General features: G+C 46.0%; 1 protein-coding gene and 1 pseudogene across 1 annotated transcript in view; one reads left to right on the top strand and one right to left on the bottom strand.

Annotated features, from left to right (window-relative positions):
* The window catches only part of LOC137349002 (oocyte zinc finger protein XlCOF7.1-like), a 107,922-nt pseudogene that overhangs the window by 37,865 nt on the left and 56,052 nt on the right, over positions 1-14,005 (bottom strand).
* Positions 12,859-14,005, top strand: part of LOC137348420 (zinc finger protein 271-like) — a 43,510-nt gene continuing 42,363 nt past the window's right edge. Inside the window, exon 1 of the mRNA XM_068013731.1 lies at positions 12,859-13,002. Within this exon, the coding sequence (XP_067869832.1) occupies positions 12,859-13,002 (144 nt within the window). The remainder of the gene's footprint in view (positions 13,003-14,005) is intronic.

Here is a 14,005-nt window from a genome sequence, read left to right on the forward strand (position 1 = left end):
CAGATCCTGTTTTATCATCTTAAAATTGGCCTTTGCCCAATTCAGTACCTTTATTTCTGGTCCATCTTTGTCCTTTTCCATAACTACCTTAAATCTTACAGAGTTATGGTCACTATCCCCGAAATGTTCCCCCACTGACACTTCTACCACTTGTCCATCTTCATTCCTCAGGATTAGGTCCAGTACTGCCCCTTCTCTTGCAGGACTATCTACATACTGGCTCAAAAAGCTGTCCTGTATGCATTTTAAGAATTCCACCCCCTTTAAGCCTTTTGCACGAAGACTGTCCCAGTTGATATTGGGGAAGTTGAAATGCCCTACTATTATCACCCTATTATTTTTACACCTCTCCTTGAGATTTGCCTACATATCTGCTCCTCTATCTCTCCCTGACTGTTTGGAGGCCTGTAGTACACTTCCAGCCAAGTGATTTCCCCCTTTTTGTTTTTAAGTTCTACCCCTATGGCCTCATTCTACCCCTTCTGAGATGTCATCCCCCCTTACTGCAGTAATTGACTCCTTGATCAACAGTGCAATGCCTCTTCCTCTTTTACCCCCTCCCCTGTCATGCCTGAAGATTCTATATCCTGGAATATTGATTTGCCAGTCCTGCCCCTTCCTCAACCATGTCTCTATGATAGCAATAATATCATACTCCCATGTGCTAATCAATGCCCTCAATTCATCTGCCTTACTGGTAAGACTCCTTGCATTAAAATAGATGCAATCCAGCCTTGCATTTTTCACTTGAGCCTTAACAGGTCTATATTTGCTCTGCCTTCCAGACTAACTCAGTTTCTCTTCTATATTTGGCTGTGCATCACCCCCTACTGTAACTCCACTCTTCATCCCATCCCCCTACCAAATTAGTTTAAACCCTCCCAACAGCACTAGCAAACCTCCCAGCAAGGATGTTGGTCCCATTCCGGTTCAGGTGCAACCCCTCCAATTTGTACAGGTACCACCTTTGCCAGAAACAGACCCATTGATCCAGGAAACTAAAGCCCTCCCTCCTGTACCACCTCCTCAGCCACGCATTCATCTGCTCTATCCTCCTATTCCTATATTCACTAGCACGTGGCACCGGGAGTAATCCAGAGATTACAACTTTGAGGTCCTGCTTATTAATCTGCTACCAAGCTCCCTAAATTCTTGTTGCAGGACCTCATCCCTCTTTCTACCTATGACTGTTCACCTTCTCCCTTCAGAATGTCCTGCAGCCACTCCGAGACATCCTTGACCCTAGCACCAGGGAGGCAACATACCATTCTGGAGTCTCATTTGCGGCCACAGAAACGCCTGTCTGTTCCCCTTACAATTGAATCTCCTGTCAGTATGGCTCTCCCACTCTTTTTCATCCCCTCCTGTGCAGCAGAGCCATCCGTGGTACCACGAACTTGGCTGTTGCTGCTTTTCCCTGGGAGGCCATCCCCCCCACAACAGTATCCAAAGCGGTATATCTGTTTGAGAGAGGGATGGCCACAGGGGACCACTGCACTACCTGCCTGTGCCTACTACTCCTCCTGGTGGTCACCCATCCCTGTTCCGCCTCTGCAGCCATTACCTGCGGTGTGACCACCTCACTAAACGTGCTATCCACGATGTCCTCAGCATCGCGAATGCTCCACAGTGAATCCATCCGCAGCTCCAGCTGTGCAATGCGGTCAGCCAGTAGCTCCATCTGGACATACTTCCTGCAGACATGATCACCAGGGACACTGGAAGCGTCCCTGCTTTCCCACATAGCACAGGAGGAGCATGCCACAGGGCTCTCCTGCCAATGACTTAGCCTTAGATTAAGCAACTTAGTTACTCCCTTTAATTTAGAGTCCTAATTACGATAGGCACCTATTCTACTCCAAACACTACCTACTACAATCTAAATTCCCTACCTTTACTTTAGCTATTGAAAGTAGTAAAAAAGGGTAGAAATACTCACCTGTTCACACTTACCAATCAACTGCCTCCCCTTGCAACGCGTCACTTTCTGAACAGTGACGTCAGTCGTGGAACTGTCCCTATGAGAGTGTGTGAGAGTATAATACTGGTCTGGCTCTTTCCCTGCTCTCTCGCAGCCTCTTTTAATCTGCTGGAACTCCCGCTCGCCGGTGCCTGTCTCCTCACAGGTCCGTCTTGGTCTCCATGATGGTCCTGACAGTGATCACACTGTCCAATGAATTCGGCCACAAACTAAGTCCTCGTGTGTGAAAGTTGTGGGCGGGTGCGTGCCATTGGTGACGAGTTCAAGCTCCGATTCCCAACTCCATCTGCACGATTCTGCAGGAATTGCCTGCTGCCGGAAAGGAGCACGGAGGCTCCAAGGTACAGCACAACCTCTTTGATATTAGCTTCATTCCGGTATTCGGGTTGGGACGGGCGCGGGAAAAAACCAAAAGGACTCAGGCCCGAGTCGGGTTCGGGTTGGATGTAGTCAGGTCGGGCCTGGGTGGGGTTTCAATTGCAGAGCCAAGCAGGCTTCTACCCACTGTTACTTCATCCGCTTACCCAGCTTCATTACCAAGGACTAAATCTAGAACTGCGCCCCCTCTCATTGGGTTTGTCAGGTGCTGGATAAAACAGTTCTCTTAAATGCAGTAAAAGAATTTTGTGTCCTCTCTGCCCTTCACACTGTTTGTATCCCAGTTGATATTAAGTTCAATCCTGGATGTGATCAACAGCAGCAATAACAGCAGAATCCAACTCCTGCTGTCGCATGTGAACTCGCCGGTGTTTCAGCAGATTGTTTGACCGAGTGAATCCCTTCCCACACACAGAGCAAGTGAACGGCCTCTCCCCAGTGTGACTGTGCTGGTGTGCCAGCAGATTCCATTTGCTTTTAAATCTCTTCACACAGTCAGAACATTTAAAAGGTCTCTGATCAATATGAACAGGTTGATGTGTTGTGAGATTGGATGATTGACTGAATCCCTTCCCACACATGGAACAGGTGAACGGCCTCTCCCCAGTGTGACTGCGTCGATGAGTTCCAGCTGGTATGGGTAATTGTATCCTTTCCCACAATCTCCACATTTCCACGGTTTCTCCACGATGAGGGTGTCCTTGTGTTTCTCAGATTGGATGATCAGTTGAAGCCTCGTCCACGCACAGAACACATGTACGGTTTCTCCCCACTGTGAATGGTGCGATGTTTTTTCAGGCTGTGAAACCGGTTAAAGCTCTTTCCACAGTCAGTGCACTGGAACACTCCTATTCGGGTGTCTGTGTCTCAGTGGTTTTCCAGTTACACTGATGTTTGAAATCTTTTCCTGCAGCTGGAACAGACAATCATTTCTGCTTCCACATTCAAAGACTGAAAATATTCAGATCCCAATGAATCAGTGACTGTCAGATCTTGATGTAATGTTTGCTTTGAGCTTCCCGTCTGGAACTTGTCCACTACTAACACCCTGTAAAAAGGAGTTTGCAAAAGTCATCACTAAGTACAAGGTAGAAATTCAAAACAGACAATTCTAGTTTCTATGGAACATTTTTTCCTCTCTTGTTCCCCCAAAGCTGTAAATCCCCATCCCACACACTCTCCTCCCTGTCCTGAAATCCAAACTGATCGCACCATTTCTTCCTCCACTGCCAGTTTTCTCCCTCCCTCTACTCTGACTGGGTTCAGTTCTCCAGCCCCTGTGTGCAGAATGAGAATCAAATCAATGAGTCAATGATTTTCTCTCCTGGTCACTGGGACCCTGAAACCCCGCCCACTCTGTGTCATCACCAGGATAGCTGCGCATGCGCTCTGCTCCCCGCTCAGCCGTTGACCTGGGCTTGTTTGCGGGAAAAAGCCCTGGAGCTGCAAACGCGGGACCTGGAGGTTCTTAAATAAAAGCAAAATACTGCGGATGCTGGAAATCTGAAATAAAAACAAGAAATGCTGGAATCACTCAGCAGGTCTGGCAGCATCTGTGGAAAGAGAAGCAGAGTTAACGTTTCGGGTCAGTGACCCTTCATCGGAACTCATACCTGGAGGTTCTTATTCGGGGCTTGCGGTCTACACCAGGTGTTTCTGAAGACTCCCCTTCCACCCGCCGGCTCCATTCTCCCCCTGCGCCCCTCCGACTCTCACCCGCTGCAAAAGCGTCTCCAGTACTCACACAGCTCTGATCAAAGTGGCACTGCGCCTGCGCGCTGGGCTCCTGTAGTGTGAATAAGGCACATTCTCTTCCACGGGGAATGATCAGACACATCCGCAGGATGGAAGACAGTCGCATACCCAAGGACCTTCTGTATGGTGAGGTGACTGGGACCAGTGGACTATTGCATCTGGGAGTCACTAGCTGATGAAAGAGGGAAATGGTGACACATCCTGTGGACTGGTTTGCACGACCACGATGACCAGTTGCTGCAGCAGCTTCACAACAGAGGTCAATGTCAAAAACAACAACTCACACAGTCACTCGGCAGCTTCACCTGCAGCACTTGTGGCAGAATCTGCCTCTTAAGGCTTCACAGCCATCAGCAAAGGTGAACCAAGAGAAGACACCCCACTTAAATGGATTGTTTGCTGCGAGTCCATCATCTTTCTGTAGATGGAAGAATGTCAACCAACCCGCCATTGAAAACCCCAAAGGCAGGTTCAGAGATTTCAGACATCTTTGTAAAGAGAGACGAATGGGTACAAGTAAATCAACATTAAAATTAAAATATACCTGCATAATATTTCACCCGAGAAGAACTGAAAATAAGGTTCACCCCAGCTTGCAAAAGATAAATACTTTTTATTCGAGAGTGACGTCCATCTTTCTATGGGGCTGCGATGCTTCATTTCTCCTGGTTTAATCGCGTTCGTGTAGATTTGCCCCCAACAAAAATGGCGACGATGGGGGCGGGGTTTGACATTTCTCCCCAAACGGAGCAGCTGCGCGTGCGCGAGTGGCGGTTGTCGGAGGCTCGCGGAGGACTTTATTTCACATCGAAAACTTTGAACGGGAAACGGTTAACGGTTGCCATGGCTGCGGGGGCGGGGCTTGGTAACGGCGCGCGCTGGCACAGGTGGGCCATCGAGCTGAGCGGCCAGGAGCAAGGCCGCGGAGAGAGCCTGGGGCTCAGTGGGAGGCGGCAGCCGGCAGGCTGGCCTCTCCTGGGGAGGACACCACTCTGACTGGGGCCACCCAAAAACACTGAAACACGGGGATTTTAATGTCACAGCCTTTGAGGGGGAGGCAATGGGTGCGAGAAAACCTGGTTGATAATTACTGAGCTTGGATGGGTTTTGGTGTCTCCAGTGGGTGGGCTTCAGATTTTCCACCAGTCCCTTTGAGGAAAGAACTGGCTGCAAGTTTTTACTAATTCATTCTTGGGATGTGGGCATCGCTGGTAAAGCTGGTATTTATTACCCTGTCCCTAGTCTCCCCGTGAGAAGGTGCTGGTGGTGGGCGGCCGCCTCCTTGAACCGGTTTCTTACAACTGAGTGGCTCGTTCGGCCACTTCAGGGGCAGTTAATAGTCAACCATGTTGGTGTAAGACTTCAGTCACATAAACAGGCCCAAACTGGGTAAGGACAACAGGTTTTCATCTCTTGAGGGGCATTAATGAACCAATGCCAGTTGCGAAAAAGTGGACTGTTTGGTCCTTTATCTGTTTGCTGTTTGTGGGATCTTGCTGTGTGCCACTTGGGCTGCCCACTTTATCCTAACTATAAGAGTGAGTATACATTTTAAAGATGCTTAATTGGCTGTAAAGCACTTTGGAACACCCTGAGGTCGGGAAAGGTGCTGTATAAATGAACGTTCTTAGACAATCCAGCAGCTTCACGGTCATTTCTACTGACAACCAGCTTTTTTATTTCCAGATTTTGACTTCCAACTCTCAAACTACCATGGCAGGATTTGAACTCACGGCCTCTGGATTAATGTTACAGAATCATGATTGACTGCTCTCTGGCAGAGTGTTTAATTTGGTGAGTCATAGAGAGATACAGCACCGAAATAGGCGCTACGGCCCACCGAGTCTGCGCCGACCATCAACCACCCATTCATACTAATCGTACATTAATCCCATTTTCCCTCTCCCATCCCCACTTTCCCTCAATTCTCCTACCACCTACCTACACTAGGGACAATTTTTACAACGGCCAATTTACCTATCAACCTGCAAGTCCTTGGCATGTGGAAGGAAACTTCAGCACCCGGAGGAAACCCACGCGGTCACAGGGAGAACTTGCAAACTCCGCACAGGCAGTGCCCAGAATTTGTGTGATATGTCATAAGTGTCATAGTTGAATAGCTGGTCGTGTGTGCAAGCTATGAGATTTAGGTGTGAGGTTTACAGCAGTGCAAAGTGAGTGAGGGTGAGGTGAAGCTATGAATGTGAGGTCTGAGTTGTGCTTGATGGATAGGTGAGTGAAGGGGGTGTGGTGAACGGAACAGTGTGTGAGGCTAGTGGTTCATTTTAAAGGATATGGCATGTGAAGATGCATTCACTGACCCTGACCACTCGCACAAAGTCATTAAACTTCTTCCTGCATTGCATCCAGGTCCTTGGGGCTAGACTGCTGGCAATGACTATGATGGCTGGCTGCTCCCAATGCCTTCTTAGTGCCTGTCTGGAGGCTCTCTTGGCCCCCTGAGGGAAGTGGACCTCTCTCCTCCTGTCCACCTCCTGTACCAAGCCATCCGGTGCTGCATAAGGGAGCCTTGGAGAATGCTTTCTAGCCTGTTGCTCAATTTTCACTCTTATTTCTGCTCAGTGTCTTCTGTAACCAGTTCCAGCACCTGCTGAAGCCAAAATGCACCTCCTTTAAGAACTGGTTGGTTAGCATCCTTTCATCTGAGAGATGATGGACATGCAGCAAACAATACAATTAGATGGAGTGTTTTCATTTGCTGCATCTTTGCCGATGGCTGTGGAGGCCAATCCTTGAGAGGCAGGTTCTGCTACAAGTGCAACACATGAAGCTGCCAAGTAGTGTAGGAATTTAAAGGTTGATCTCTTAAAATCTAGTCAAGTTTGCATTGAGCATTTAGCTTAACTTTAACATTAAATTGTAGCTTCTTTCAGTCTTAGTCAATGGTAAACAAGCTGCCTGTGAGTGTCAGCTGCACAATTAGTTACTTGGGTAGATAGTAGGAACTGGTTCCCTGGTCAGCAGGGCCTGACTCAGGTCTCTGGAATTCCAGTTAGGATAAATATAGGAGGTTTTGCCAACACACAAAGTAAGCAGCAGAAAGATCTGCTCGACTGCAAGGCAGAGAGCTGAACTCAGGAAAATGCTAAGTGGTGCAGCGAGGGAGGAGGTGCTGTTCCGGTATTTTACAGAACAAGTAGTGATCCAAGAGAGGGAGCCAGAGAGCTGAAGCCCAGAGGCATTAATTAGAGAACAGGTAGGTGATTGGTGAGTTTTAAGATTTTTCCTCTTTCTAAACTGGGTTAGTAGTTTAGACTAGTACTGGTGAGATAAAAGTATTTCATTAAATAGTGTATGTTAACTAGTTCAACTACTGCATATAACTATCAGTTAAATAAAACACAGTAGAGATGGCAGGCCAGGTGATGTGTTGCAGCTGTAACATGTAGAAGCTGGTGAATACCAATGTGTTCCACTGCAACCACATCTGCAGTAAGTGTCTGCAGCTCGAGGAATTTCACTCCGAGATGATGAGCAAGAATCCAAGTCCTGAGATGCATCAGGAAGGGGGAAACTCACCTGGACACTTTATTCCAGGAGGCAGTCACACCCCTTCGGCTAGGTACTTCAGATTTGGTCCATGGTCAGTGACAGGAGGGTGTGACTGTAAGTGAGGCAGGTATGGGGACCCAGAAAGTAGCAATGGAGGAGCGTCAGCCCTTGCACTTGTCCAACAGGTTCAAAGTTCTTGAAGCTTGTGTGGACGAGAGCAGGGACTGCAGGGAGGATGAGCAAACTGACCACAGCACCGTGTGCAGGGCACCATTCGAGTGGCGGGAGTAAAAAGGAATGTAGTAGGAACAGTAAAGTTCAGAGATAGATACTGTTCTTTACAGTTGAAAGCTTGAGTTGCAAAGGCTGTGTTGCCTGCCTGGTACCAGGGTTAAGGACTGTTCCTCGGGGCTGGAGAGGAACTTGTAGTGGAGGGGAAGGATCCAGTTGTCGTGGTCTTTGTGGGCACCAACAATAGAGGTAGGACTCAGAAAAAGGTTTGGCTGAGGGAATGTAAATAGCTAAAGCTGAATTTAAAAAGCAGAACCACAAAGATAATCTCTGGATTACTATCTAAACCACAAGCAAATTGGCTTTGGGTAAATAAGATCAGCGAGTTGAATGTGTGGCTCAAAGATTGGTGTGGGAGAACTGGGTTTCGATTCATGGGGCACTGAGGAAAGAGAGAGCTGTACCATTGGGATGGCCTTCACCTGAACACCACTGGGACCAGTGTCCTGGCAAATCATAATACTAAGACTATAGAGAGGGCTTTAAACAAAATAGTGGGGGGGAAGAGTTCAGGTGAGGGGACACATAGAAAGTTAACAAAAAAGGGCAAGACAATATTACAAGGTAGCAATACGGGCAATGATAACCAGAGTATGACAGGAAGGGATAGAGAGTAAGAGTGCACCAGCAAATAAGGTCAGAGTATGGAAAAAATGGTAAAATGACAAAATTAAAGGCACTTTATCTGAATGCCTGCTGCATTCATAACAATGTGGATGAATTGATATCATACCCATTTATTTCTATTTGTGCTATGATAGCCATTTCAGGGATGTGGTTGCAAGGTGACCAAGGCTGGGAACTAAATATTCAAGAGTATGTGACATTTCATATGGATAGGAAGAAAGGAAAAGGAGGTAGGGTAGCTCTGTTAATGAAGGATGAGATCAGTACAGTGGGGAGAATGATCTTGGCTCAGAAGACTAAGATGTAGCATCAGTTTGGGTAGAGATAAGAAATAGCAAAAGAAAGAAGTCACTGGTGGGAGTAGTTTTTTTTATTTGTTTGTGAGATGTGGGCATTTATGCCCGTCCCTTATTGTCCCCAAGAAAGTGGCGGTGAGTTGCCTTCTTGAACAGCTGCAGTCCTTGGGGTGTAGCTACACCCACAGTGCTGTTAGGAAAGGAGTTCCAGGATTTTGACCCAGTGACAATGAAGGCATGGTGACATAGTTCCAAGTCAGGATGGTGTGTGGCTTGGAGGAAACTTGCAGGTGGTGGTGTTTCCATACATCTGCTGCTCTTGTCCTTCTAGGTTGTGGAGGTTGTGGGTTTGGAAGGTGCTGTCTAAGGAGAGTTAGTGAGTTGCTGCAGTGCATCTTGTATATGGTACACATTGCTGCCACTGTGCGTCAGTGGTAGAGGGAGTGAATATTGAAAGTGGTGGTTGGAGTGCCAATCAAGTGGGCTGCTTTGTCCTGGATGATGTTGAGCTTCTTGAGTGTTGTTGGAGCTGCACCATTCCAGGCAAGTGGAGAGTATTCCATCACACTCCTGACTTGTGCCTTCTAGATGGTGGACAAGCACTGGGGAGACAGGAGGTGAGTTACTCACCACAGAATTCCCAGCCTCTGACCTGCTCTTGTAGCCACAGCATTTATGTGGCTGGTCCTGTTCAGTTTCTGGTCATGGTGACCCCCAGGATGGTGATTCAGCAATGGTAATGCCATTGACCGTCAAGGGGAGATGGTTAGATTTTCTCTCGTTTGAGATGGTAATTGCCTGGCACTTGTGTGGCACGAATGTTGCTTGCCACTTAGCCCAAGCCTGGATCTTGTCCAGCTGCATAGTTATGTTTATAGGCTCAATAACAGTAGCTGCACTGTAGGACAGAATGTTAATCAAGAAATAATGGGGGCTTGTGGGAAAGCTACTTCAATAATTATCAACAATTTTAATCTTCATATGGATTGGACTAATCGAATTGGCAAAAGTAGCCCGGAGGATGAGTTCATAGTGTATTGGAGGCAGTTTCTTGGAACAGTACCTTCTGGAACCAACCTAGGAGCAGGCTGTTTTAGACCTGGTAATGTGTAATGAGACAGGATTAATAAATGATCTCATAATAAAAGATCCTATAGGCAAGAATGATCATAACATGATAAATGTCACATTCAGTTTGAGGTTGAGAAGTTTGGGTCTGAAACTAGTGTCTTGAACTTAAATAAAGGTAATGAAGACAGAGTTGGCTAAAGTGGGCTGGGAAAATAAGTTAAATGCTGAGAGAGTAGAGAAGCTGTGGCAGACATTTAAGGAGATAGTTTCTAACTCTCAACAAGATATATTCCATTGAGAAAGAAAGATTCGATGTGAAGGATGCACCATCTGTGGCTAACTAAGGAAGTTAAGGATGGTATCAATTGAAAGAAAAGGCGTACAATACTGCAAAGATTTGTGTTAGGCCAGAAGATTGGGAAAGTTTTAGAAACCAGCAAAAGATGACTACAAAAAAAGGGTGAAATTAGAATGAGAGTAAACTGGCAAGAAATATAAACACAGACATTAAAGCTTTTAGAAATATGAAAGGAAGAGAGTGGCTAAAGTAATGTTGGTCCCTTAGAGGGTGAGACTGGGGAATTAATAGGAAACAAGAAAATGGCAGAGACATTGAACAGGTATTTTGTACCTGTCTTCACAGTAGAAGACACAAAAAGCATCCCAAGAATAGCAGAAAATTAAGAGGCAAAAGTGAGGGAGGAACTTAAAACAATCACTATTGCTCGAGGAAAAAGTACTAGGAAAAATAATGGGACTAAAAACTGAGATGTACCCTTGATGATGGCCTGCATCCTCGGGTCTTAAAAGAAGTGGCTGCAGAGATGGTGAATGCATTGGTTTTAATCTTCCAAAATTCCCTAGATTCTGGAAAGGTCCCAGCGGTTTAGGAAACAGCAAATGTAACACCTCTATTCAAGAAAGGGAGAAATAGAAAGTAGGAAACTATAGGTCTATTCACCTAACATCTGCCATTGGGAAAATGCTAGAATCCATCGTTAAGGAAATAGTAGCAGGACATGTAGAAAACCATATTGCAATCAGGCAGATTTTATGAAAGGAAAACCATGTTTGACAAATTTATTAGAGTTCTTGGAACATGTAACAAGCAGGGTGAATAAAGTGGAACTAGTAGATGTGTATTTACTGTTTGAGCTTATTCACACAGCAGAAGCCCAGTGCGCAGGCATGGTGCTGGACTGTATCTGGAACATCTGCAGTGCCAATTTGATCAGATCTGTGTGAGTGTTGGAGACGCTTTTGCAGTGGGTGAGAGTCAGTGGGTGCGGGGGATGAATTGGGGAGGCTGCAGAAAGACCTGGGGCTTTTTCCCGGGAGTAGGCCCAGGTAAACTGCCGCCCCTTGGTTGAGCCGGGAGCAGAGGGCGTGCGTGGCCTCCTTGGTGATGACACAGGGAGTGGGCGGGGCTTCAAGGTCCCAGTGACCAGGAGAGAACATTATTGACAGGACACTGTTCTCACACGAGCAATTTTCACAGAGCCGGTTCACTGCTGCAGGACTGTTTTGCGCAGGTGCAGATGGTCTGTGTGCGCATGGTGACATCTTCACACTGTGGCAATTATTTGGTGACATCATTCCACTCCCGGGTATTTCGTCAGTCAAGTGATTTTTGAAACCTTTGAGACATTAGTGCGAAAGATAAGGCTGAAGCATTTGCAGCAGTCTTCAGCCAGAAGTGCTGAGTGGATGATCCATCTCGGCCTCCTCCTGAAGACCCCAGCATCACAGATGCCAGTCTTCAGCCAATTCGCTTCACTCCGCGTGATATCAAGAAATGACTGAAGGCACTGGATACTGCAAAGGCTACGAGCCTTGACAACATTCCGGCAGTAGTACTGAAGACTTGTGCTCCAAAACTTGCCGCACCCCTAGCCAAGTTGTTACAGTACAGCTACAGCACTGGCATCTACCCAGCAATGTGGAAAATTGCCCAGGTATGTCTTCTGCATAAAAAGTAGGACAAGTCCAAACCGGCCAATTGCCGCCTCTTCAGTCTGCTGTCAATCATCAGTAAAGTGATGGAAGATGTCATCGACAGTGCTATCAAGCAGCACTTGCTTAGCAGTAACCTGCTCACTGAAGCTCAATTTGGGTTCTGCCAGGGCTACTTAACTCCTGACCTCATTGAAGTTTTGGTTCAAACATGGACAAAATAACTGAACTCGAGGTGAGGTGAGAGTGTTTGCCCGTGACATCAAGGCAGCATTTGACTGAGTATGGCATCAAGGAGCCCTAGCAAAACTAGAGTCAAAGGTAATCAGGGAGAAAACTCTCCGTTGGTTGGAGTCATACCTAGCGCAAAGGAAGATGGTTGTAGGTATTGGAGGTCAATCATCTCAGCTCCAGGACATCACTGCAGGTTTTCGTCAGGATCGTCCGAGGCCCAACCATCTTCAGCTGCTTCATCTTGCTGCTTCACCTTTCATCCATCATAAGGTCAGAAGTGGGGATGTTTTCTGATTGCACAATCTTGCCTCTCTGCCATTGTCTAACTTCCTCTTTTTTTATTCGTTTATGGGATGTGGGCGTCACTGTCTAAGGGCAATTATGAGGGCATGAAAGCAGAGCTAGCTAAAGTGAACTGGCAAATCAGGCCAAGGGATCGCTCAATAGAGATGCAGTGGCAGAATACACAGAATAGATAAATTTTAACGAGTGGTTAACTAAAACAGTTAAACATAGTATCAAACTTAAAGGAAAAGCGTATAATTGTGCAAAGCTGGGAGGCAGGTCAGAAGATTGGACAGATATAAAAAACAGCAAAGAATGACTAAAAGATTGATAAGGAAGGTAAAATTAGAGTACGAGAGAAAGCTAGCTAGAAATATAAAGACAGATAGTAAGAGTTTCTACAGATATTTCAAAAAGAAAAGAGTTAACAAAGTGAGAATTGGTCCTATAGAAAGTGAATTTGGGGAATTAATAATGGATATTAAGGCAATGGCAGATGAGTTGAACAGATATTTTGCATCGGTCTTCACTACTGACTATACAAGTAACATCCCAGTGTTAGCTGTAAGTCAGGAAATTGAAGGGCAGGAGGAACTCGAGCAAATCACCAGGGAAGTGGTACTGAACAAATTGTTGGAGCTGTGGGCTGATAAGTCCCCGGATCCTGATGGACTTCATTTTAGGGTGTCAAAAGAAGTGGCTAGTGAGATAGTTGATGCGTTAGTTTTAATTTTCCAAAATTCCCGAGGTTCGGGGAAGGTTCTGTTAAATTGGAAAATAGAGAATGTAACTCCTTCATTCAAAAAGGGAGACAGAAAGCAGGAAACTACAGGCCAGTTAGCTCAACATCTGTCTGAGGGAAAATGTTGGAAGCTATTATTAAAGATGTTATAGCGGGGCATTTAGAAAAATTCAAGGTAATCAGGCAGAGTAAACATGGCTTTGTGAAAGGGAAATCATGTTTAACCAATTTTTTTGGAGTTTTTGAGGGAGTTATATGTGCTCTGGATAAAGGGGAACTGGTGGATGTATTGTACTTAGATTTCCAGAAGGCATTTGATAAAAGTGCCACATCAAAGGTTATTGCAGAAAATAAAAGCTCATGGTGTAGGAGGTAACATACTGGCATGGATAGAAGATTGGTTAGGTAACAGGAAACAGAGAGTAGGCATTAATAGGTCATTTTCTGGTTGGTAAGATGTAACGAGTGGTGTGCCACAGGGATCTGTGTTGAGGCCTCAACTTTTTACAATTTATATAAATTACTTCGATGAAGGGACCGAAGATGAGGTTGCTAAATTTGCTGATGACACAAAGATAGGTCGGAAAGTAACTTGTGAAGAGGACATAAGGAGGCTACAAAGGGATATAGATAGGTTAAGTGAGTGGGCAAAGACCTGGCAAATGGAGTATAATGTGGGAAAGTGGGAAATTGTCCACTTTGGCAGGAAGAATAAATAAGCATATTATCTAAATGGTGAGAGATTGCAGAGCTCTGAGATGCAGAGGGATCTGGGTGTCCTTGTGCATGAATCGCAAAAGGTTAGTATGCAGGTACAGCATGTAATTAGGAAAGCTAATCAAACGTTACCGTTTATCGCGAGGGGAATTGAATACAAAA

The sequence above is a fragment of the Heterodontus francisci genome, chromosome 34, assembly GCF_036365525.1.
Source record: "Heterodontus francisci isolate sHetFra1 chromosome 34, sHetFra1.hap1, whole genome shotgun sequence".
Taxonomy (NCBI): domain Eukaryota; kingdom Metazoa; phylum Chordata; class Chondrichthyes; order Heterodontiformes; family Heterodontidae; genus Heterodontus; species Heterodontus francisci.